The 25,705-nt window shown below is 40.0% G+C and overlaps 1 protein-coding gene across 4 annotated transcripts in view; it reads left to right on the plus strand.

Annotated features, from left to right (window-relative positions):
* Nucleotides 1-6,566: 6,566 nt before the first annotated feature.
* Nucleotides 6,567-25,705, plus strand: part of SEC24D (SEC24 homolog D, COPII coat complex component) — a 39,473-nt gene continuing 20,334 nt past the window's right edge. The window contains exons 1-8 of one of the 4 annotated variants that reach the window (XM_042048569.1): nt 6,567-6,701; nt 11,769-11,951; nt 12,843-12,969; nt 14,364-14,512; nt 15,860-16,144; nt 16,911-17,032; nt 19,727-19,838; nt 21,140-21,267. In XM_042048569.1, coding sequence (XP_041904503.1) covers nt 11,813-11,951; nt 12,843-12,969; nt 14,364-14,512; nt 15,860-16,144; nt 16,911-17,032; nt 19,727-19,838; nt 21,140-21,267 — 1,062 coding nt within the window. In that variant the 5' untranslated portion in view covers nt 6,567-6,701; nt 11,769-11,812. Of the gene's footprint in view, nt 6,702-8,463; nt 8,550-8,693; nt 8,719-11,768; nt 11,952-12,842; nt 12,970-14,363; nt 14,513-15,859; nt 16,145-16,910; nt 17,033-19,726; nt 19,839-21,139; nt 21,268-25,705 lie in introns of those variants that run through there. The other 3 variants (XM_042048573.1, XM_042048570.1, XM_042048571.1) reach the window with 3 other exon arrangements.

The following is a 25,705-nucleotide window of genomic DNA, read 5'->3' on the forward strand; positions in this document are numbered from 1 at the left end:
TTAATCCCTAATGTGGATTATGAGGCAAGGTACTGTGTCATGGGTTGGAATTTTAGAAGTAGTTCTACTTCCTTGTTTTTTTCCCCAGCTTCAAGATTGGCAAATGAAGTGTAGTGGAAGAAGCAGAGAAATGTACAGGAGGGTATTTCTCAGCATTTAGGTTGCTGAGTGTCATCCTACATTAGGAATGTTGGATTTATTGTGAGGAAAAAAAACCCCAAATAAACTGGCAAAAAGAAGCCACATTCCTCCAAAACACAGAAGCAATGTTGTTAGCATTGAGCATTGCTGAATTATACCAGAGTAAATAGAAATGTGTATAGGGAATGTAACTACAATACAACATGTTAGAAGATAGATTAATGAGCAGCTCTCGAAGCATGTATATATCACAAGCCCTCTGCAGCCAAAGACCTGCACCGTTAAATACAAGACATAAAAATGTATGGATAACTCAAAGAGAGAAGAATTTGAGGAAGAGATCTCTCATGTCTTTTTGGTGTTTGCTCTACCTGTTCCTACTACAGCCAGTCTCAGATAATCAGGAAATACTTTCCTAAACTGGCTGAAGAGAAGTAAACTCCTTTTCCTTCCTGGACTTCTTGGACAAAAATCTTTTGAGGTTTTCCTTTACAAAATGACAAGGATTTCAGATTGCATCCAAAAACTAATACACCAAATAGCTACAAGATTTTATTGTGAGAAAAAGTAAAACACATTCACTGCAAGGTTTATGAGCATGGAAAAAAATTTTGTGACACTGGAATTACTACCTGTTTCTTGTTAATCTAAAAGTAAGGTTTTGGGCTAGAATTCACGTTTCCAGGTGTCATTTCACTGCTGGTTTTACTTATTCCTGTGTTTTAGCAAGCAAGAACTAATTTACTCTTGGGACTTGGAAAGACTCTTAGGTGTCTATTTCCCTTTCATTTTGATTCCTAGGAGATGGGATGCCTACATTTTTGGCTTCAGTTGATGGAAAAATACTGATAAAAGCCTCTAAAGTAAAATGAAAACTATTTATGTATAATTTTCTTTCTGTTTTTGGCAGGGAGATGCTGCATCACATTCTTCCTAACAGAACCTGTGGGAATCAAAATTGATCTTTCCCAAAGCTTGGAAGAGCCATGAATGGAACATGCATGTAAGTAATGCAAGCAGGTGTTCCACTTTCCTCACCTCTGACCTAATGCTTCATCCTGCTCTTTGAATTGTCATTTAAAGGTGTCAGTTAAGTAACACAACACCTTTTATCCATCTGTTCATCTTAGACAGTCAGATTTTATGATCTCCCCTCTTGCTGTTGAAAGAACATTTCATGCCAACTTGTTGGGCCAAAGAAATACACCATGCTAAACTCTCCTCTGATGTACTGCAGTGAAATTAATCAAGAGTAACCGTATCATATTCAGTTAGAAAATATATTTTAATCATAGCTGAGATATGGATTAGGCCCAAATAATCTACTAGATTTTGAAATGATGGCTTAATGTGGAACCTAAGATTGAACACGAAAATTTAAAATTAGTCTGATGAATACTCACCTGCATCAGATTTCATCTTTTAAATTTTGTTTCCTGTTAGCAAGTGTAGAGGTGATTAACTCCTCTTGACTTGTTGCTTTGAAAGAGCTCAATTACATGCATGGCTGCAGTCCAGCATAAAATCAACTATTTTTGCATTGCAGTTTAAAGCAGGTATTGTTTGTTACTTGGAAGGCTCCTAAGAATGAATTTTTCCATCCTGAAAACAAGAACAGGAGAAACAGAGAACAACTGAGTTATAGTGCGGTATGGGTCTTGGGAAGTTCGGGTTCTGTTTTTACACTTGAAAGCTCTCATTTTTTGGTCTGGGCCTGGAAAATGGGAGAAATAGCTGCTGTATATACAGTGAAACCTTGAGAAATATAAAAACTTCTGAAATTCTCTGATTGTAGTTTGATAGTTTGAGTCCTTCTGGAGTATCCTTTTCTTCCCTCTTTCCTCTGTATTACAAAATAAGCTGTAAGGTTTGTGAAGCAGTTTCTAACACTCACTTTACAACTACAGTGAAGTATTTTGCTCGGCATCTGCCCTGGTGGGTCTGATGTTGGTGGTTTCAACTACAGCATTTGGCAAAAGGACAGGGCATAAAAAGTTGCCTTGGCATCAAGTTCTGCCTGCAAAAGGCAAACAGCATTGCTCACTCAGCCTCTGAATGGTTCTGGTTAAGCTTTACCAGAGAAGCAGAGGTGACACAACCAGGACCTCCCTGCACGAAATCTTACCCCCACCCAAATAACTGCAATAGATTAAAAAGCAATCCAGCTATCTTCATTCCTGGCAATAGGAACAAGAATTCCAACTCTTTGATAACTAATTCCTTTCCAAGCGAAGCACATTATACTGGAAAAATCCGCCCTCCAAAAACACCTTGATACTTAACCCCTGCTGATCCTGCAGCCTTGCCTGTTGCTCTGCATCTTCTTGCCAGGAACCAGTTTCCAGACTTCTCAGCTCCTTCTGCCTTTGGTACAGGCCTCTGCTTTTGGTGCTCGTGTACTGTGTAGCTGGCCTTGACATGGATCTGCCTGTTTTCCAGACAACTGCTCATGTCTGCAAACATTGAACAAGTGTTTTATGTGCCTCCACAGTGCAAATCTACCATGCATGTTGTGACAGCAAGCATGAAATAGAATTTTGCTCCTACTCTTAAGTTTAATGCCAGCTGCATCTCCTATCCTTTTGTTGCTTCTATGATATAAAAATAACATGATGGATTTTTTTAAAAATTAATTCTGATCTTTATTTTTTGTTGATCATGGGGAAGGCATCAAATGCTTTATACTAAAGGTATCCAAATAGCACAAACCCAGTATTTTGAAAAATAGTTTGTAATCAAGACTGATATTTTTACAAGTAACAGAGATTCTTTTCTTGTATGTAAATTTTTCCATGCCCAGGTAGAAGATTTTTTACTTCTACATTAATGGTAGAATAAAGCAGAAGCACAGTCAGTGTGAGTAAGAACAAACATAGGAGTATTTGCTTCTTAAGTAACTTAATCAAATAGCCAGTTTATTATGAAGTATTAACTCAGTTACTCTTTTTTAATGATAGTAAGTTTATTTGAGTACTGCTCTATAGCAAGACTCCACTAATACATCAGAAATTCTAAACACAAGCAGGAAACATAAAATGAAAGCCTATGTAAACAAAGCTGCTTCAGATGCTTTTGAATGTAAAAGTGAAATATATCAATGTTTGAGAAATTCCATACATTCAGCAAGCAAACACAGAAAGGATCATTTTAACTTTCTGCTGTCCTTTCTCAGACTGGTGGCCTAATGTTTATTCACCGTGCTTTATAAGTGATACATTATTCATCAGAATATAATTAGACCTCATCTTTGTTTTCATGTTACAGTTCATTATGTAGCAATTACAGCAGGATAATCAAGTCTTGGGGTTTTTTTTTGTTAAGAACAGGTAGTGCAATCTTCCACTCTCATGCATCTTAGACAGCAGTAAATGAGTTAAAAAGATAATTGAAATTCCCCAACTGAAACATCACAGCAGTTTTCTCAGAACACATCTATCTCCTGTAAATGTTCTGGATGAAGTTGCCAGAATGTTGATTTAATTAGAAAACCAAAATAGCAACAATCAGGGAGAGTAAGCAGAGGAGTCTCACAATTTGCAGATATTGGGAAATCCAGAGGCTTGAACTAGCCAGAAAGTACTTTTTTTGGAGAAAGCAGCCACAGCCATTTTTTAAAAGAACCTTTGCTTTTGTAATGTGTGGCTTGCATAGAACTTACCACATGTGGACCATAAAGCATTTTATAAAAATTTCTGTTTTATTGAGTTTCAGGGAAAGAAAGTAGTTTTAGCTAACAGGGACCAACTTAACAAAAGGTCAGGCCCTTGGCTTTAAGGCAAGTGCCCTGCTCTCAAGACCCAGAGTGTCTCCTAAGCAAATAATAGCATTAAGTACTCTTTCCCTTGCATATAGTTTTTCGTGCCCAAATAGAATTTTTTGCTTTGCAAAATGCCAGTAAACTCTACCAACAGTCTCTGAGGTAGGCAGTGAATGCCCTCTGCGGTGGTCGATTTTTGTCTTCTGTTTGGAGGAGTTAAGGAGCACGGAGACAACAGGGGCTGTCATTGTGGACTTACCAGCTGCCAGTGATGTTTAAAAGGGTTGGGGCAGGGAAGGAGTGAAGCACTCCCAATCCTTCCATCCTCTGCAGGGTATAACAAAATTCAGCCATTTCTAGGGTGAAACAATGCAGCTGTTCAAAAGCTACCAGCAGCCAACAAAATATCCCAGCTCACAGCAGGGAATAGAATGTATAATCAGTCTAAATGAATTTGTAGATTAATTCAGACAAACAGAATACAAGTTTATGAACTGGAATTGGATTTACACTTCTTCTCATCTAAAAACACTTTTTAATGAGCATGAGGAGCTAGGACCTCTTTGTGCTGAAAGCAGCCTGAGGGGTAGCACAGCTTTACCATCACTGTGGAGTGGGAGGTCAGCATGCAGCAGAAGGAAAAAGGGAGATTCGCTGGCATGATCCGTGTGCTCAGCAATCCCTAATGGCCTCCCAGTGGCCTCCCTGACTGGGCAGGACCCATTGTATTCTGGGTGCTCTGATTCACAGCCTGAGTTACCTCAGTGAAAAAAACCAACAAACCAGTGAGGAATTAATTCTTCCTTTATAGTGGCCCCATACCACTATACTGGGTTATAGTGGACAGTCCCTCCAGGAAGGACTGCGCCCTTTTTTAAGTACCCTTATTAACACGGAGTACTTAGAAGATATACAGCAATGAATGTATGCCCAAGATTTTAACACTACTGCGTTGTTTTCCCTGAATAACAACACCTACATTAGTCTGGTATTCTGAAAACCCTTTGCTGTTTTCATTCCCTATAGGGCAGTGTTTAAAGGGTGCATTCCAATAATATTTTCTAATTGCCTTTGAGGCTGTCTAATCAAAATATCACTATTCACTTCTGCTGTACCCTCTTTCAGGTTTCTACTGTGCTTAGCTTTCTATATTAGAAATGTAGCTGACTCACAACGCTGATGTGTTTCTTCTTACAGTAGTGTTCTAATTCCTGAAATAGTACATCTTTTCTTTTTCTTCATGTAGCAGTTTCTAATCTGACACATGATTTGTTTTTTGAGAAGAACATAATTACTTCAAAATTTTATTTGTTTTCTTTATACCAAAGCCTTTGCTTTCATTTTAATCAAATACAGTATTTTGAAATATAATTTCCATTTTTCTTGTAAAGCGCTTTACACTGAGCTGTATGCTGTTTTTCATAGACCTCAAGTATACAGTAGGCAAAATATTAAAGAAGATTGTAGGGATTATATGTAAGCAAGACAAGAAAGGAAGTAATCTTTTTTTCTGTAAATAGTTCTTAGGAGCCTTCTGATGTGCAAAAGCAAACCTGTAGCTTTGTCTGAAGGACATACAAATGAAATTAAAAGAAGAAAAACAGTTTCAACAAAAAGAAGTGCCTTTTAAAATGCATAATCCTTGGAGTTTTAGGAACTATTCCTTGTGATGAAATAGTCTTTTCTTTGAAAAACATACCCAATATTGACCATATCTTCCCCTAGAGAAAGGTTATTCTGATTCTTCCTGGCAGCTTGTAGCAAGGCCATATTTTAAGGACATCCTGTAACTGAAAAGGTTAGGATAGGATTTAGGTTTCCTGGAATCACACGTTGTCTTAATGTGATGTGCTATGAGATAGAGACAGGAGATCTGCACAGTTTGTTCAGCAGGGGCTTTTATAGATGTGCAGTAGTAATTTCTGGGAACAGTCCAATCTCAAATTATTTGAAAAATAGCAATAATTAAAAAATAAATTTAATAATGGTCTCTGAAATATTTGACCTAGCCTTCTACAGAGCCTGTGTTGGTTCTGTAACCAATAATCTCCCAAGCTGATGGCTATGTGTTTTCTTAGTTTCAGAACTAACAGAAAAAATTGTAGTGCGAACTTTAAAAGTGAGATTTTAGAGACAGGGAATTAGTTGGGTTTTTTAACATAGAAGAAAAAAACATATAGATTTAGACAAATTCTATTTACTTCACCAAATTAGGTCTGAAATATATGAAATCACATTGGTTTTCAGCAGCATTGCATAGGTACCACTAGAGGACAAATTTTCCAACCAAATTGATTCTGTTAAGAAAGGTAATTTAACCTAAAAGGTCACCGTTACTGACAACGACAGAGAACAAACCCAGTCTGATTCTCAGATTTCATGGTACAGTTTAATTAAAACGATTTAATAAAATTACTTACAATAGTTTAGCAATCCTGCGTTCTCATTTTTGTGAAATTACTTTCTACATCAATAACACATTTAAACCTTTAATGATGTTTCCATGTTTCTGAAACTGAAAACCTTAAATTACTTTTAATTTTATGGGTGTGAAAACTGTAAATAAATCCTACTTGTAGCTTCCAAACATCCAGACTGTGACATGCTGCATGCCTTTTGTCTCAGTGTGCCAAGCTAAAGGACAACAGGGGCATCCTTGAAAAAAAGAGGCATCTTGATCCATTTCCAGAGTGGGCCTGAATTAAGGGAAGAACTGCCAATGCCATGGCTTCTTCTTGCTATCTTTTGCTGATCTCATGTTTCGGTTTCACTGGAGCTGATTTCGGGGAGGAGAAATCTGATAGTAAGTATTCAGTGGCCAAGCAAGTGCACGGTTCCTCAGTGCTGAGTTATCCACAGCGGCTTACTGTTAATAGCTCGGAGCGAGACACAGCAGGACTGGTGGGACAGTGGCTGCCTGTCTCCCTGGCGAAATAGGGAATGTCCAAACTTAAACCCATTCTTTTCCTCAGCGGCGTGGTATTTCAGAAGAGTTTTGCATAACTTCCATGTGTCTGTATAACCAGGAAAAGAGATAGGGGCGAGGGCTGAAACTACAGCACAGCAATGATGAAAGGCATTGGTTTGCATCCTGCTTATGAAAGAGTCACTGATACCCTGCAGCCAAAACCACATCCAGTTTAACGGATGCTTTGCACCTCGGGGATGAAATTTTCCATTCTGATTAGACAGTTGGGGGAGATTTGAAAGGTTTTAGACTTTTCCTGACATATCCAACAGTATTGGCTCTGATAACATGCGGAAAAACAGCTTATATTATTTAATGGTGAATCCATTAAACATCCATCAATTATTTAATGGATAGCAAGAATAAGATAGGTCAAGCCTTTTTTTTGCCTACTTTGTGTTGCTTGTTGAGGTTTCTAGTCAGTCTTTCATATAAAGGATGCCACTGTGTATCTTCATTTTGACATCTGTTTCAAAGGCACGGTTTTGTTTTTTTTTTTTTTTCCAAATTATTTTGTACAGTAATGAATGCTTTGGACTGTTTGTTTTGAGGTCACAGCCATTACTGAAGTATAGCTCTAGGTAAAACTGTTTAGTACTTTCAAAAGACTTATTGAGGTTGTAGAACAAGGATAAGAAAGCCTCTGGAGCCTGAATTCCAGATGCATGTAGGTTATGCAGCTGTTGTAGCGTGATTCTTGGGGTTGTCCTGTGCAGAGCCAGGAGATGGATTTTGATGATCCTTGTGGGTCCCTTCCAATTCAGGATATTCTATGATTCTGTGCTTCTTTGAGTGATTGCTTTTTTTCCATCTGCCACTTTCCTTTCTTTTTACTTTAACACAATTAATGTTTATTTGTGATTGGGAGGAAAAGTAACTTTACAAATACATCTTCCTCATGTTACTTCCAATCTCTCTCATGTTACTCCCGTGTTTCTACTTTGTTAATTAGAAAAACATTGCCTATCCTGTAACCACGGCAGCATTTTTAAATGCATTTGAACAGTAACTAAAACCGGAGTATGCAAATGGACAAAGTACCTGCATCATATTTCACTGTAGATATTCAGGTAGCATAATTTTACATACATGTATGCAAGATAAATATGTGTAAAATGTAGTTGTAAATATACACGTACGTCTTCGACCAGGCAGCTGACGACAGGATGAGAGGACACTGTCTTAAGCTTCTCCAGGGGAGGTTTAGGTCGGACATTAGGAAGAATTTCTCACAGAATGGATGATTAGGCACTGGAATGGGCTGCCCAGGGAGGTGGCGGAGTCACCATCCCTGGAGCTGGAGGCGTTTAGGGAAAGCCTGGACGTGGCACTGACGGACATGGTTTAGTTGACGTGGTAGTGTTCGGTCACAGGTTGGACTTAATGATCTCAGAGGTCTTTTCCAACCTATTTGACGTGATTCTGTTTTTCAAGCACATACGAGGGGAAAAAAAAAGCATCCCGCTTGTAGCACTGCTCCGTGTTTGGAGAGGGATGCGGCCCCTGGCGCAGAAAGCAATACGGTCCTTGACTGACCGCCCCGGGCTGCCCTTCGCCCCCGCCCGTGAGGGCACGGCCCGGCCACGGGCGCGGCCTCGCCGCCCGCACTGCGCAGGCGCCGCCTGCTCGGGCCGCCTCAGACGTGGCACTCGGGCGCGTGAGGGAGCGGGCGCGCGGCCGCAGGTAACGGTCCCAGCGGGCGCCCCCGGCTGAGGCGGCACCGCGGGGACAGCGCGGGCAGCGGCGGGCCGGGCACGGGCCGGGCCGGGCACGGGGCTCCGGCCGCCCTCGGCAGCGGGCAGCGCCCAGCCGCGAGCACCCGGCGGCGGAGCGCGGCCCCGGGCAGGCACAGGTACCGCCGCGGGGCGGGAGGTGGCTCCGAGCGCGGGGCCGGACCTGTTGCGACCTTTCCTTACGGCGGCTTAAAACTCGTAGGCGATGGGGATAGAAAAAGTTATATGCGTAAAGAAGTGTAGAAAAGCTGTGCAGGCTTGGCACCGAATGGGGGGAAATTAAGATTTTGCTTTCATAGCTTAGTTCGCTGTATATTACTGATATGTATGTAGCTATATTGCATTCTCTGTGTGTGTGCAGCGATATTCCATTATGCGTGCGTGAGCCCGTGTAGATAAAGGTGCACACCCCCGAGATTGGGTCCCAAATTGAGATTGCAGCGTGCCGTGGGAAGCGACAGCACCTCTGCCTGGATGATGTGTTGGGGAGCACCGCGTCTCCGAAGAAATACAAAGTTAATATTTCTCCTTCAAGGAGCCAAGAACGCGAGCCTGTTCTTGTTTCTGTTGTCTTACTTCAGCTTGCACACAGCTGAATTTTACATCTTCACAGAGGCACCAGAGTGTTGCATAGGTACAGTCCTCTGGAAAAGATGACAACCTATTCTGTAATAGAGATGAATTAAATTCTGCAGCTGTTCCTCACTGCTGGTGTTGTTCCCCAGGTTATGGGGTATAAGGTAAACTACTGTTTGAAACAGGGAGAAAAAAGTTTTCATGACCTTCTATGTGAACTCTTTTCATGGTGTGGTGGTGCATCCACACCCTCCCCCACAGCATAATTTCTGAAATGCTCATAATTCTTCAGGCGACCTTAAAACACTCATTTGTGATAGTTGGTACATATACCTATCCTGAGAAGAGATTAAATATCCTTGGTGCTAAATAGAATCTGGAACTGTGTTCGAAAAACTTGTATTATTTTGTCTATGATTAGAGCTCTTGTCTCACTTCAGCACAACCTCTGTGTGTTTATACTGTCTGTGGGAAGTTTGACGTGGCAAGATTTTTTTTTTTTTGTGTGTGTGTGAGTAAGCTGTGGAGGAAGTAATTTCCTCTGAATGCTCTTGCAGCTTAAGGTGCTGGTTGTTGCAGCTGCCTCTAAGTGAAAATCTCTTCCTTTATATAGATATAGAACACATGTATGTATATACCGGTGTGTAGGTAATGTAATGCTAATTTAGTGTCTTTTGGAAGAACTAAAGTTCTCACTGCCACGTCTTTTCTGATGGAGGTGGGGGAAGGAAGAAGGTACAGCTGGCAGCACCAAGCCTCTGATTAAACATTTTTTTTTCTTCTCCCTGTGTTTACCTTTTTAACTAATAAATAGGAAAAAACTCCATAGGATTAACTCCCAGAAGCAGTTAACTACTGCAACTGAGAAATCTTGTGCTGCATTGAAGAGTGTGGTTTAGTGGGTTACATGGGCGGTGTGTGGGGAGGGCCAGGCCCTGTAGACAGCTCAGAGTGGTTTCATGTTTGACATGGATGATCAGTAAAACTGTTGAGGTTTTTTTCTTCAGAAATATCTGTTTAATATGAGAAGCCTAGGAGTGGGCTTTCTGATAGGGATAACTTTTCTCTACTGACATGTCCCAGTGCAGCATAAATTTATCTGTGTGTTCTTGGAGATATAATTTTGAGGTGCTTTTGTGTGTGCTTCTGGAGCACAATTTGTGATTTATTTTCGTCCAGTTTCCATGTTTAAAGATGACTTCACAGCTTGAGCTTAAGAATGTAAAGTACAGATTGTTGGGAAAGCTGTTTGAAAGGAACACTTAACACCTGAAATGCTAATTTATGCTGTGTGTCTTTAGTTCTTTCGGGATGCCTGGCCTGTGTGCTTGGGACTCTACAGGAGTAGCAAATGCTCATTCAGGGTTTGGATCCTCAGCATTTCTCATAACAGTTTACTTTGGGCCTCAAGAAAGTGAAATTCTGTTATTACTAAATTCATTCTGTTACCAAAATAGAAGTTCTAGCGTGCAAAAGAGGAAGCTCATTATCAAGGCTGCAGAGTGTACAACCTTAATGACTTTTCAGATCCCTTTGTGGCAAGGGCACTATATCTGAAAACTAATCTGGTGAAATACAATCATCTGGTGTGGCAGTGCAGGATTCTTCAGATTTTCTGCTTCTAGAAATGATGGCAATTATCAGGGCGCTGTTTCCTGAAAGTTTTCTAAAATGTTACTCTGTCCTGTTTAACAAAATCAGACCACAAGAAAGAAATTACGTGTCTTGTGAATGCTCTCGTTAGAAAACCCTTTCTGAATTGCTTTTTTCCGAATGCTGCGTTTTGCTTGTTTCATTTTCTTTAACAACCACAGGATCAAGATGTGAAAGCTTAGGGAAAAGATACCTGATAACAGCAAGGGCAACATGCAGTGCTGGGGCCATACTGCCTTAACTCTCCCTTGTGGAATATATTGTGCTCATTTTCGTCACACTGTGGAGTTCTGGAGTAAAAAGGCTGCTCAGGCCTGGGCCAGTAATGCAGAAGACAACCAGAAATAGGAGCTCTCTCTATCCTGTACTTTATTCTCTGTTTCACCAGCATCAAAAGCAAGGAATCTTCCATCACTTGCCACATCAGTGGGGCTGATGTTGAAGGTTTGTAAAAGGTTTGGTGGAAAACTGGTGGAAAACCAAAAATAAGGTATGCTAGCGCAGGAGAAGGATTTAATAGGGGAGTTTTCTACTCTGGTCATTTTGCCTTTCCTGATATTTCGGTGTGTTCTGTGTTCTTTGGGATGGCTGGTATTTGGGGAGCAGGATTCAAAGTGTATTTTCCATGTGTAGTTGAAGTCAAGGTTCTCCTGGTAAAAGGAGTAGTTTGGGACTTTCCTTTGAGAGTTTTTTCCATCTGCACATCCATTGCTTACAGTTCTCTCCATGGGCTTAGGAGATATGAATCCCATTTAAATGCAGTACATGGTAATGCTGAGAAAACTAAGCTATCAAGCAAAACTATTTTTTGCCCCTAACTTCAGGTCATTTTTTGCCTTCAACTGTGTCTTTTATCTTTTTGGGAGGGAATACAATTCACAGTCTTTTAAAATGCACAGAGAGTGATGAATAGTAGCAGGTGTCATTTTTTGTTTTGCAGATTCCTGAAGAGGACACAATACTTGGAATGAGAAAATTGCCATCATGAGTCAACAAGGTTATGTTGCAGCTCCTCCATATTCCCAATCCCAGCCAGGAATAGGACGTTTTGGACCACCTAATTCTTCAATTCATTATGGACATTATGGGGATCCTAACTCCTCATACTCAACACCTCAACCAGGTATTACTTTGGCTTAAAATTTGTTTTCAGAATCTACTTTTCTATGAAGGTGTTTTGCATTTCTTTCTACCTTGTGTAAGTTTTACACTGATACTGCAACAGGATATAGAAAAAACGTTTTACCCAGTTTCTCTGAAACTTCGTATTAAAGACAGCAGGAGTTGTGTTACTCTAATCAAATGCAGAATTTAGTCAGAATTCTGATAGAAATGCTTCTGGTAATTGACTTATGAGAACACTTGGGGAAAATACTGGTTTCCATACCAGATAATTTTTTAATGTTAGAATAATTTAAAGGGAAAAAGAGTTCAAGAAATACAGTTTGAAAGGCTGCTCATTCAGCCCTGCTGTTTACATAAACTACAGTTTCTTCACAGTCACTATACTAGATCTGAATTAAGAACCATTTTCAGCACAGGAGAGCAGGTTCTACACATGGAAGCTCTTATTGGTTTTTATTTTTAAAAGTTGTTTAAAATTTTCATTCTTACCTTGGTCTCTGAAATCAAAGGCACCTCTTGTTTCTACCTTGAAATCTAACTGGGTGACAGGGAATTACCACTGTCCCAAACTGGCAGTTGCAGGGTCTGTTTGTTCATTGCTTTTTCTTACTGTCCCTCTTGGGTTCTTTGCTGGAAAGTTATGAACTGCTGTTTGTTTCCTTTTTACTCTCTCTTAGTTTTTCGTATCTGCTTTTATAACTGACCAGAAATCTGTGCTTTCTAACAGAATCACTGAGATTGGAAGGGACCTCTGGTCCAACCACTCTGCTTAAACAGGGTGACCCAAAGCTGTTATTCCAAATGCTAGAGCAGAGCTGCAGACCTGTATTTCTTGTCTATCTTGTTCTTTCTTACAGGGTTTTACATAAAAGTGCTTAATCTTTTGCAGGTGTGTCAAAATCAGCTGTGCCTTTTGGATCTCCACCTCCTGTTGGGCCTCCACCACCTGGTGCACATCAGTTCAGCCAGACCAGTTTTCAGAATGGGTCTGGTACACCAGGACAGCAGCCACACAGGTGACTGGGAGGGATTAATACCTGGCATCTGAGCTGTTTGATCTCTGTTACCTCTTGGTGAAAGAGACAGGAATGGGAAGGGGAGAAAACAGGGATGGGTGAAAGCTGTAAAAAGAAATCTTTGAAAAAGGGTTGTGTGAGGGGATAGCCAAGCTTTATTACACAATACTTGTGTTGCAGGTAAAGTGGGTCAATATGCAGCTTTTTTATTTAGTTCTGTTGAATATTATTATTTTGCACGTCTCCCAGGAGTGGCAAAATCAGTTTGTGTACTCATAGCTCCTTCAGTTTTAGTGAACTTGACACCATGTAATAACATTCTTCATGTAGTTGATTGAAGTCTTAACCTGCTTCTGTGCTCTTTAGTTGTTGTATAGTTATTTCATGTCAAAGTAGGGAAGCCTGTTTGTTACCACTGTGTGATGGAGGACCCAAAAAGACTCGTGATCAGTTGTTCAGGATGATGTCCTCATGCATGGGGAGAAGTGGTGTCCTGAAGATGAAAAAGCAAGGTGAACAGAGTCAGGTTGACATGACCCAGCAAAATACTGATTCTCTTCCTGAGCTTCCAGTCAACTGCACATCTCCTGTTCTTCACCTGATCTTGTTTTTTTTTTCCAAAATTGCTTAGAGGTCCTGTTCTAGGTCAGGAAATTTCCAGATGAAATTTCAAGTAAAGTGAATTCTACTTCTCTTGAAACATCTGGGCCCATCCTCAGTTTTCCAAGGGGTCACAGGAAAAGCTGTGTTGATTGTCTCTGGAACATAGCCTGAGATCTTATTTTACCACAGTGAAATAGTCTGATAGAAAGTAACTTTGTAGGCCACATATCTATTACTGCTTTCTTTTCTTCAGCTATTTTCTTGCATTCATGTTTTCCGTATCTGATAATCATGAAGTTTTTCCCTACCCGCATCTTCTTTTTCTTCTACTACAGAGAACTCCTCAACAGTTTCTCAGTTCCTTTTCTTCTCTTCACAGATTTTTCTCCTAATCTTCTTCACCCATCCCTGGTAGGGAATCTTCCTTTATAAGCTTGGAGAGGGGATGGAGTGCTGTGATATGTTCAGAAGCTTGTGTTTCCTAATCTTCGGGCTTACAGTTATTACTGCTCACTTGCCATGGCATACTCACTCTGCTTTGTTTCTAACAAGTGTGCAAACAAACATGGACTGCCTGTTTTTATTAAACAAGTCTGCAGTCTCTCTGTCCTTTGTGTGCCTCATGTATTTTAATACAAGTGTATGTTTTCTGAGCAGAATGTGGGCACACTCTCTTAGGGTTTTGTCCTAATTAATTGTTTCAGCACCACCTTGAGGAGGTGTGAGATCTTCGAGAGTTATGATTGGTTGATGGAATTTTTTTGCATAACTGCACTATTTTTTCCCTTTAGGTTTCAAGGCCCTCCACCTCCAAGCAACACAGGACCTTCCTATCCTCCCTACAGTCATCAGTCACAAACAGCCTTCCTGAATACTGCATCTGCTTCATCTACAGCACAACTCGCTGACCAGTTCAGCAGCATGCAGATAAATAGCTATGGTAATCAGGTTTATCTGATTGACTTTTTCTCGTTGAAAGCATTAGGACTATGATAATTAGAAACTTACTGAACTTCTGTATAAAGAGAAAATGAGACCTTTGACCACCATCATTGGCTTAAGTTCTTTGAATTTTTCTATCTCATCCAGTTCCTTAAATCAGTATTATGGGCTTAATTCTGAATTGATGCTTGACAAACCTTCCATAAAATTCGGGTATCCCATCAGTCATTTCTCCCATTACTTAGTGAACCTGTCAGTAACAGCCAAGGCATGAGCAGTAATATGCAGACAGGGTTTAATTTTTCTCAGCTTTTTACAGTTTCTCGAGTTATGAAACTATTTTCTTTTTTTGTCTAAACATTTTTGGGTTTTAATCTAAACTTATCTGCATTTATTTTGATGTTATACCATCTCAAACCTAGGCCATGAAGATGTGATCATGTGATGCTTCCACGTAAATTAATTCCAACCACAAGTTTTGCTATGTACGTAAATTATGCAGAATACATGATATAAACAATTTAAAAAACAATTATGTAAAATATAGTGTTCTCATGTATGCTGGGAAGCTTGTGGTTTGCATGTAAAGTCTTTTTTTCAGTTAACATATGTGACAGAAGATGTATTTCAGTGTTTGTATGTGAACACATTGGTCCTTTTGCTTCAAACCTAATTTTGGTTATTTTTTTAGCTCTCTTTAAAATTATTTTGCCATAGGTCTTTGGGGAAAAATTTGACTAAAAAATGTAGGTTTTGTAAAGTAATAAGTATTTACAGATTGTACGTCTCAAAAACCCCTGTTTCCAGGGTTTTCTTAATTCTAATTGGACTCTGGATCTTAAAAACAACAAACATTTCATTGCCAGTGTGTACAAAATAATTCCCACGTTTCATCTTTTAGTATCAAGTGGATTTATTTTCCATCAAACCTGTAATGGTGAAATACAAATAGCAGACTAGCAAAAACATGCCACATAAAAGAATTGCATTATTGAGCAAAAAGAATGTGGTTTCACATTCTGAAATGAAGTATTATTTTGAAAGCGGAGTGATCTATGTGTGTTCTAGTGAAGAACTGTCTGACTCTGGCTTCCCTCTCTCTCTTTCCCCATCTACCCCAGCTGCAGGGTTTTATTGCAAATAGCACCAAAAGAAATAAAATGAATGAATCAGCTGAGACTTAAACCATGATTTGTCATGTGGACAGTCACACAGAGTCCCCATAAGGCAGCGCTGTCAGTAGGGGAGACTGTATTGTCTATGTGTTACAGAAAGGTGTTGAGCAAAACTAGAGCGCCTTTGACACAGATTTGGTAGGCTATCACTTTTGACTCATCTGACACAGTTTCTTGCTCAGGTCCTGCTACTGCTCCGAGCTCTTGCGTGTCTCCTGGGAATCCAGCAGCTTTCCAGGGCCCACGACTGCCGTCACCAACCCAGCAGCAAATGGGTTTGCCACCTGGAGCACAGCTTCCTCCTCCACCAGCAAATAGTGTTAATGGCCTTTGTGCTCAGCCAGCATTGCCTCCTGTGGCCAGGCAGGGTGGAATCCCTGGACCTGTCCCTCCAAATCCTAGCTTGCAGCAGCTTCCAGGACAGCCTCCAGGGCCTGGATATCATCCTCAGCAAGGTAGGGAAGGATGTTTGTTTTGTAATTGAAAACAAAGCATGGAGGGACACTCGCTGGTGGAACTGTGTCCGTTCATGGCTGAATGTTCAGCTGACTGGGAAAAATGAAATTTGAATTCCCCTTCAGGGAATGTAGAAGGGAAAGATGTGCATTGTCAGTCAGTACACTTGAGACAGGCTCTGCTTTTTGCTCACAAGTTTAGCCCTCTATTGAGACTGTAACAAGAAAAAGGAGATTAATTTGGATCAGAAACAGAATTATGTGATTAGTAACTGGTGAAGGCACAGCATACTGTGGGAAGGAGTTTTTCTTACACTCTATAAAGGTATAGTCTGCTTTCTGTCTTGTAGTACTGTCATGAGCAGCTTTCAAAAATGCTTTTCTATAGCAATAATGGATTGTAACTGAATACAAAAAGCCAGTTAATGACATCAGCTTGCATTGACTGAGGTTGGTGGAGAGATTCTCACTGAGATAATGACCTGGCATGAAGTAGCTGTGGTAATCTCTACCGACTGTCCTACTTGACATAAACCTGAAAACTTTGGAGCCAAAGTTGTCACATCCAGTGTTGTTCTTAGTTTTTAAAAACACAAACTAAAGCCAAACTGAGCCAAAGAAATCCATTTCTTTTAGTTGCTGAAAACAGAGGGGAAGGAGGAGTTGTGTTTAGCTGAGTAAGAATAATTGCATGGCAGAAGTTGATGCTAAACATTGATAATAGAACTTAAATACTTTAAATGAATTGTCATTTGTGACTCTGCAGCAAACTATGGTCCTCAGATGGCAGCATCTCAGCTGTCATATCCTGGTGCTTTTCCTGGTGGTCCAGCACAGCTCTCAGGCCCACAGCAGAAGAAGCTTGATCCTGACTCTATTCCAAGCCCAGTAAGTAATGTGGCACTAATTTTTTATAAAAGTAACTTTCTGCTGCATTTAAGATAAAGGAATGACATTGCGTTTGCTTTCGCTGGTGAGGGTTTTCATAACATACATGGGTTGGTTCTCAACATATGTTCTAGTTTTTGCAGTTTCCTAATTTGTGCAGTTTTGTACTCTGTGCTGTCAGTTTTGGATCAATTAGTGCATGAAATTAGTTTGAGTACCGAAGACGTTTTGTAACTTTATCTAACATGGGACATACTCATATATATATGAGTATGTCCCAAACACTTTATAGGAAATACTTTACTAGGAATTCTCAACAGGATTCTTAATGTGACAGTGAGCAGTACTGAAGAACTACTTGTGTTCACTGGAGCTTATCACATTTCCTTTTCACTCTGAAAAGTTTGAAGGCTTAAACTTGGTAACAGATACCGGAAGTAGGATGTGTGCAGAATACAGGTATGTGAACTCTAGAACTGCAGTCCTGGCAACGCTGAGAAGTCACATGCTCAGAAACCACTTTGCCTTTTGATTTCAAGAGTTTCCCAGGCAACTAGAATTATTTGCCCCAGCCATCCTTCCAGTTGCTGCAGCCTTGTAAAGATTTCAGTAGCCTGGAATATACCTGATGCTTAAGCTTCATGCAAGCTGAAGAGGCTCAGCTGTTGAACATGCACTGGTGGGGCAGTGTCTCTTAGGATGGTGCTAGAGAAAACAAGGTCATGGTTGTATCCATCTTTCTGAAATAAAGTAGTCTAATTGTCATGCAAAGAAAGGGCTGATCAGGCTCAAGCAGCATTTAACTTCTTTACTGGAAACAGCTAATGGAAATAAAAACCAACAGTGTGCTAAACTCATGGAGAAAGTGTTCTGGTGCCCAGAGTGGTTCTGGCAATCATCTGGCAGGTCAAAAGGTCCTCAGAGAGTCAGAATTCTTAAAGCAGGCTGTGCCCTGCAGCTTCAACCTAGAACTTTTTGCTTTAAAAAATGTTTTCACCACCACACAGCAAGCTAGTCTGGGTGAAACAATCTTCCCCTTCTTGGTGAGGCAGGTTTGCTGTACAGGAAAAACATTTTTGCAAAAGCCTCACACTGTGTAGTATGAAACTGTCTTGCTTCTTTAAATTGGAGTATTCTTCTGTTCTTCCAAAAAAGATTTTTTTTTTTTACCCAGTGATGGATTTGATGTAAACACCCCCCCCCCAAACTTTGGAAAAAGTCTTGTTGATAATCCCCAAGGATTAATGTAACAATTGCAATTACCTTGTTAAAGGCAATTTTTAACTGAAAAGCATTGTGTAAAAAACCCCCTGAATCAAGTGTCTGTATAAATAATAAATGCCCTTAGGTCAATCATTCCTAGTGTTTCAGTGCAATGCTTTTTACGTTAGAGGGATAAAATGATCTTGTCTAATTTAAAAAGAAAAGGGCAGGGGGAGAAGGAGGTCTGGCATGAAAACATGGGCTGATGTCTTGTTTCAATTATGCACATAGCATAAACAGCCTTGACTACAACAGCCATGTTAAAATAGGTTAAAAGGTTTGTTTAAGCAGCACAGAGAGGATCAGAATGAGTGTTTAAAAGAAACATGATCTGGGTCAATGTCTGTAAAGGACAAAAAGCTAATTCGGAATGAGGAATAAGTATGACCATGTGTATTTCTGTTGTTATATTTAGATTATATAATTATAGTAGTGTTGCCAGATAAATTTACTTATTATCTGTAGCCATTGTTGATTTGTATTTCTCTTACATATGTTAGAGGTTGATATGTACCCTGACAACATCTATGAAAACTAGCGTCTGGACTTTGTCAACAATTATTTCCAAGAACAATGATATATTTAGGTCAGTTAGCTGCAGAATACCGTGGCACATTGATCCTTTGCAGAGCTACATCTCAGAGTGGTTTGCTTTCTTCAGCTAGTGGACCTTTTTAGAGCAAAACCTTTTTCCTTCTAATGCAAGAGTTTGCTGTAAGTATACAAGCCAAGGGGGCAGGGAAAAGTAATCAAGCAGAAGATCTAACAAGCTCTCTGAGGAATGTCTTGTATATTTAAATTGCAGTACAAAAAACTTCATTGATGAAAAAAAAGTTACAGGCCCCAGACTATTTTCAGTGTGTTAGGAAATACCTCTTGGACATTGATCAGTAGACTCTATGCAACTAATTTAGTTTTTCTTCTCTGTTTGCTTTCCAACTGAGGCTTCTGAAGTTCCCTAGTTATTATTAGAAGTTCATGTGCAGTGTAAAAACACAATTCCATGAGGTGCCAGCAGCAGTGGCAAAGCCAGTTTCAGAAATTCCCTGTCTCATTCTTCTTGCCTCCCACAGCTGTTTGGCTGCACTCTAAACCAGGTTGCTGAGGGAAGAAGGGGAATGATGGTATTCTCTCAGTGATTCGATTTCTGGTGTGGAACAAAATACAGCTTTATATAACTTTGGGTAGATCCTAAAAAGTGTCAGACTTAAACCTGAGTGAGGGACCATGTAGAAGTAACAAGAAGCAGTGTATGGGAAAGGAATTTGGGCAGTAAAGTCAGCTGCATGAACTTTCATGACATTATGTTGTAAATTGTTATAAACCAGGCTTCAACTGGAGTCGTACTTATTGTAGATCTTAGCCTGTTCATGAATGTAGCTGAATGCATGACTTAGCTTCCTCATACTGTTCTTGCTTCTTATTCGTCAGATTCAAGTAATTGAAAATGATAAGGCTGCCAGGGGAGGGCAGGTCTATGCCACAAACACAAGAGGACAGGTTCCTCCCCTTGTCACCACCAACTGCGTGATCCAGGACCAAGGTAACTGTCCTTGTTACTGCTCTGGGAGTCTTACTAGGGGAAATAAAATATAATTTAAAAAAAACCCCCTAAATTCTCAAATTTCTCATCTGAAAACGATGGTATTCGCTCTAAATTGGATGTGAAACTGCAAGCTTCCTTTGAACAGAAAAAAAAGGGGGGAGGAGGAAAGTGGGAGTTGAATGCTTACACCTTGGGTTAACACCTCCTCTACCCTTCCTGGCCTTTAAAAGAATATGAATAGTTGAGACAACTTTCCTTTTTAACTTAAAATTTTTGAAGGTGTTACATTTCAAGTTGAAAATCCTTTTTGAATTATTCTGAAAATTTAAAAGATGGACACTAGAAGAAGCAGTAAGACTAGGCTAGCACTGTTACCTTTTAAGATACGAATTTCTATTCAAGTAATAGGGGCAGTGTGCAAGCTGTCTAGTAGATGTACGCCGGCCAAAGGAAAAATTTATCTGCCTTTGCTTCTGCCTGGAGCCTGGAAGTACAGTCTTCCACTTGCTGCTCTTGACAGCAGGCTCAATATTTTAATACAGGTTAAACTGGTGGTGTTATTCAGCCCAGCAGTAACTTATCAGTTTTTAGATAAACTATGTAAAATGTACAAACACACCAAGATTTTTTGGCATTATCTGAGAATGGGATAATGCTGTTCTGATGATCCAAGAAATTCCTTTCAAGAAACTGAGCAGAGCTGGAGCTTGTTGGTTACAAAGGGAGCATCAGGAAGCTGATTCCTGAACTCCTTTCAGTGCTCTTGTTTGCAGCACACAGCAGTTTCTCATTGAGGGACCTAAGCTGAATGTGCTCCTGGAAGTGGGGTGATGACTTCCGCACCCTGTATTTTGCAATATAGGTGAGCATGGTGATGTTAAGACAGATACAGTGTTTTCTGAATCAGAGCTAGCTCATTAGAGCAGTCTTAACAGTAGGTATTAGTCTGCCTTATTCCTTTATGTACAGTGTTGACATGTCCACTGGGATATCATCCATATTTTCTTTTAAGATCTTAGATATGAGATGTTTCAAAGTCATCTACTGAGGTTCTTGTTGCAAATAATTGTGGGGTTATTCTTGGTGTGTTTAAATCTCTGCTTTATACTCAGACTGCAGGAAGAGATTTAACCAGAGGGAGGGGCAGTGGGCAGAAGCCTGCATGGGAGGAAAAACAAGCATGTATTTAATGTAGCACATGCACTTGTTGCTTTGTGTTGTTTGGGTTTTTCTGCTCCGTGTTGGGTTGGGCAGGTTCCTTCTGCCAGCCTTTCATTGTGTGCTGTTGTGTTTTGCAGGCCACGCCAGCCCCCGGTACATCCGCTGTACCACCTACTGCTTCCCAGTGACTTCAGACATGGCCAAGCAGGCCCGCATCCCCCTCGCAGCCGTCATCCAGCCCTTTGCTGCCGTTCCACCAAACGAGGTACGGCGTACTGAGTACCAGTCCTCTGTGCCTCTGTCTCCAGGTTATTGCAGGCTTGTTCTGTGCTTGGGTTGGGGGAGAGGGTGTTTTATCTCAGGCTATGAAGTGGTATGACCATAAAGAGGTGGCGGAAGATTGAGATTTACTTGGGTCATGGTGCAACTTCCAAGGATAAAAATTTTTGTTTGGAAAAGGTACAGGAGTGATGATTCTCTAATCTGAACTACTGGATTCCTGGTATTCCCCCAACTGCCTCTAGTTTATGCCAGCATTGTCAGTTGCTTGCTCTGCTGGAACTCCATAGTTTTAGGCAAAGGTATTAAAAGATGATGACCACAAATTGTATCAAGTTAATTTTAAGATGTGGAGAGTTAGATTTGAAGAAAGACATTTTTCCATTGAGGTCTTTACAAAATGATTTAATTTCACCACAGACCAAGAGGACAATTTTCTACTTGGACAACCTGAGTCATAGAAAGAAGACAAATGTAACCAACCATTTTTAGCACTCATTTGAAGGCACTAACCTTTTCTCACATAACCATCTCTAACGACCCTTCATATTCAAAACATATCCCTAATTCTTCTGCAAATTATGTCTGCAGTATTCTCTGGTCTTAAGACAAATACATAGGTTTCCTGGCACCCCCAAAGGATTTTATCAGTGACAGGGATAAATCCATTATTCAAGTGCAGCGTTTAGCTACATCATCTGTGGGATTACCTTTCTTGGTCTTCATCTGCTGTGTTCTCCATTGCTTCTAAATTCTTTAGCTTCTAAACTCTGCAAGGTCTGCAGATTGCATTTCCTTTTCATGTCCTACGCTGATTTACTCTCAGAGTGCTGCGTCATGGGAAAAAAGCAGGGATTTCATCAAAATTGTAGTATGTGATTGTGTCTTCAAAAACTCCTCATAAACTGCCTGCACAGGAAAGCCTAATTAAAATTGCTAGGACATTCAGTGCTTGGTTTTGCAGTCTGATTTTTCTTTAACTTTGTTTTATTGCTTGTAAATTCTTAGTAGTCTTTTTTTTTTTATATATATGTTGGAAAAAAGCAGATGTTGCTCTTTATCAGGATGGATAACTTCCAATCCAACAGACCTCTGTAGGTCTGTAGAATTGAGAGTATTATTTTAACAGGGTAGAATGTAGTTATCTTCTCTGGTCCACAGGGAAATAGGATGTATTACTGATGGCTCTGCAGATACAAAGTCTCACCATTTGTCTGCTAGACAGCAACTTCAAGTTTCGTTCCAGTTCTTGAGGTAAATGTCCAGGCTTGGCTTGCTGCCCCTCGCCAAATTTTCTCCTAGATGAAACTCCTCCTGTTGCTTCTCCACCCCTTGACTTTATCAGCCAGCCTTTGCTCTTTACCACCCTTGATCCTAGTTTCTGTGCCCAGGTAGCACTTAAAAATTCCACTTTCATGTTAGCTCTTCATTTGTGCTTCTTTCACTCAGAGTCTGCCTCTAGTCCTTTATGTTTCCCACACATGGCTTCCTTGTCTCATGCGTTGTGTTTGGACAGGGTGATCAGTGAGTTGCTAAAATCTAAATCTCTTCTGCATACATAAATTTGCAGTATGTCCAAACATTTGTGCTTGGCCAAGTTCAGGGGGGTTTTCCTGGGGTTGGCAAAAAGATATGCCCGGTGACCCACCCATTGTGAAGTGTTAGTGCTCTCAAGCTGTTGGAAAGGTCAGTGGGGCTCATTAATCTGTAAAGAGCAGTGTGTTTTTCCCTAGCCTCTCTTTTGGAGGAGCCTGAAAAATGTCTTTCAAAACTGGCAAAAGCCCAGTGTGGAAAATTTTAGTCAGAACAATTACAGCTTGGTAAAATTGTAAGAACTAAGGAGATAGTGTTAGAGTAGGAAGAGCTGGGCAGTCTTAGCGGAGGCAGTTTTTCCAAGGCTTGCCTGTGCCCTTTGTCTTCACTGCTGCTGCCAAAATAAGATCTTGCTCTTAAGATTTCCAAATAAAAATGGTCTTCCATATGGGATTTATAACTACTTTAATTTTGAAAGGCCACTTAATTTGAAAGAACTGGGCTTTTTATAGAGGTAAAATACATTCAGGGGCTTATTCTTGCTTCTGAACTTCCTAGTATGGTGTGTTCCACCTGAAACTGACTGCACGGCACAGGAAGTTCTTTGTTTCAGAATATCCACCCTATTTTAGAGATAGTGCCTTTTAGCAGTGTCTACAGGTGATGCTTATCACGTGCTGTTGGGTTACAAAGTGAAAATCTGTCTAATTTCTTTACTTCTTGATAAACAGCATGTTATCCATAATAACTGCAGAAAAAATTTAGTTAAGAAAAAAGAGAAATAGCTTAGTCTTTTGGCACTGGCAGAATTAGGTATATGTATGAAAGGGAGAGCCCAGTTTTACACAGACCTTACTCTCTTAATTGAACACAGTCACCCTTTGGGTAGATGACTTGTAAATGTAATGATTTTTTTAAGAAAATAAGCTGTCAGTTGCATTCCCGGAAACAGTAACTCAACTGGAAATTGAGTTCTGGGGATTTGCTTCCTTTGACTAAGAATACAAGAGGAGTTGGAGATACAAGATCCCGTGAGCTTTCAACTAAAAGGTTTAGATCTAGTGATTTGACAGTGTTCACACACTTCCAGTTGGAAAGTTTTCCAAAGGGGAAAAGGTAATTTGGGATTTCAGAAAGTCTGAAACGCAGATTTAAGTTCATTAGTCACTGTGGGTTCTTTTTGGCCAAGTGGAATGTCTACACAGAGGAACTGGTGTCCTGCCTCCAAAAGTGAAGTGGGAGTATTAACATGCAAAGTGAATTCTATTTTATTTTTTTTAGCTAAGATATGAGAAAGCATTGTCAGGAACAAAAAATTGTCACTTGAACAGGAACATCTTTTGAAGAGGTGTACATCAGGTATCTCCATTTCCAGTAAATAACAGGATACAAATTATATCTGTAGGAGAAAATAAGAACAGAAAGTGAAATCATAATGGTGGCAGATAAGGATGTTAAATGAAAAGATCTCATGCATGTCTTTGAATAAGTGTAATGTGTTTCAAGTGAACCCCCAAACAAACAGGGTTTGCCACTACAGTGAGAAAGAAATGAAAAATGTAACCTTGTAAAGCTGCGTAATGAAAATGTTGTAGAGAAGCCATAATTAAAATTGAGATAGTAACTGGTCACACTGAGGAAAAGGTCACAAATGAGGCTTTATTTCAGAAATGTTAAATCACACATGAGAGGGAATTTAAGACATAAGTAGAGACCACTCAGTAGAGATGGTTGGAGGGTTGTGTTCAATATCCCAAGAACAGGTGAGTTAGCGGCCCTTGGCATGCAGGCACTGAACCTCAGAGAGTGAAAGGTATTTGTTCAGAAAAACCCTCAAGCTGAGAGTTAGTGGGGGAAAATTCATGGTGGGCACACAGTCTTTTAGAGGTTGCTGCAAAAAACCTGCAGCCCATCTAGAAAACCACAAACTGGTGAACATTGCATGTGCACTATTTATCACTGGAAACAAAGGCTGTTAAAGCATTCATGCCTTCCCTCCTCTGCCAGTGTCTTAGAAGCACTACAAATTTCAGAATCTTATCTTCACCAAGTTCTTATTTATTATTTCTCAAAAATAACAGTTCATTTTCACTGTCCTGATTTGGATGATCTATGGAAAGTATTTGTTTGTTACAGATTGAGAGTACAGTATCATTGTTTGACAGAACTTATTTTTAGTCCACCAGTGCTTTAGCAACAGTCTATAAAAATAAACTAGCTCTCACAGTTATCATCCTAAACCAAGCCCTACATGAATTTATTTTGGAGATGGATGAATGTTTCCAGAGCCTAAATAAACCATGTGATCTTGATTTAGCATTAATACTACTTTCCATCAAAAGTTAGTTAAAAGAGTATTTCATGTTGTAAAATCCAGTATAAACAATTCAAAATAATTGTTTTTAGCTTTAAATATTTAAATATCTAAATTGCTGCCTTCTTTGCTCCTTCATAATTTTGTGTCATTTTTCTCTGCCATGCTCTTTCCTATTTATTTGAATTTATTGGTTTTTTAGAAATATTTATTGGTGGGAATCTAGTATTTCACTTCCATTTTCTCCTCAGTTAATTAGCTAGTTAAGAGAATGGAATTGCTTCTCAGAAATGCTGGTGTTCATGAGCTAAAAGCCATTTTACCTTTTTAGAATAGTGAACTTTGATGAGGCCCGGTGCAGCTGAGATGTTTGGAAAGCCATGATTTTTACAGGGATGATAGTACGGGTGCCTAGATGGAGTTGTAAGGTTGGCAGCAGCTAAAAATCAAGTGAGGTGGATAACTAATGATGTGATCCAATGCTATCAATGTCTTTTTTGTTTTAGGGATGTCCTCATGCTCTTCCAATCTACTTTGGACTCTGTGGTACCCAGGTGCTGTTGTCCCTAATTTATAG

This window comes from Corvus kubaryi, unplaced genomic scaffold (genome assembly GCF_017639235.1).
Source record: "Corvus kubaryi isolate FWS band 111438036 unplaced genomic scaffold, C.kubaryi_AGA036_p1.0 67, whole genome shotgun sequence".
Taxonomy (NCBI): Eukaryota; Metazoa; Chordata; class Aves; order Passeriformes; family Corvidae; genus Corvus; species Corvus kubaryi.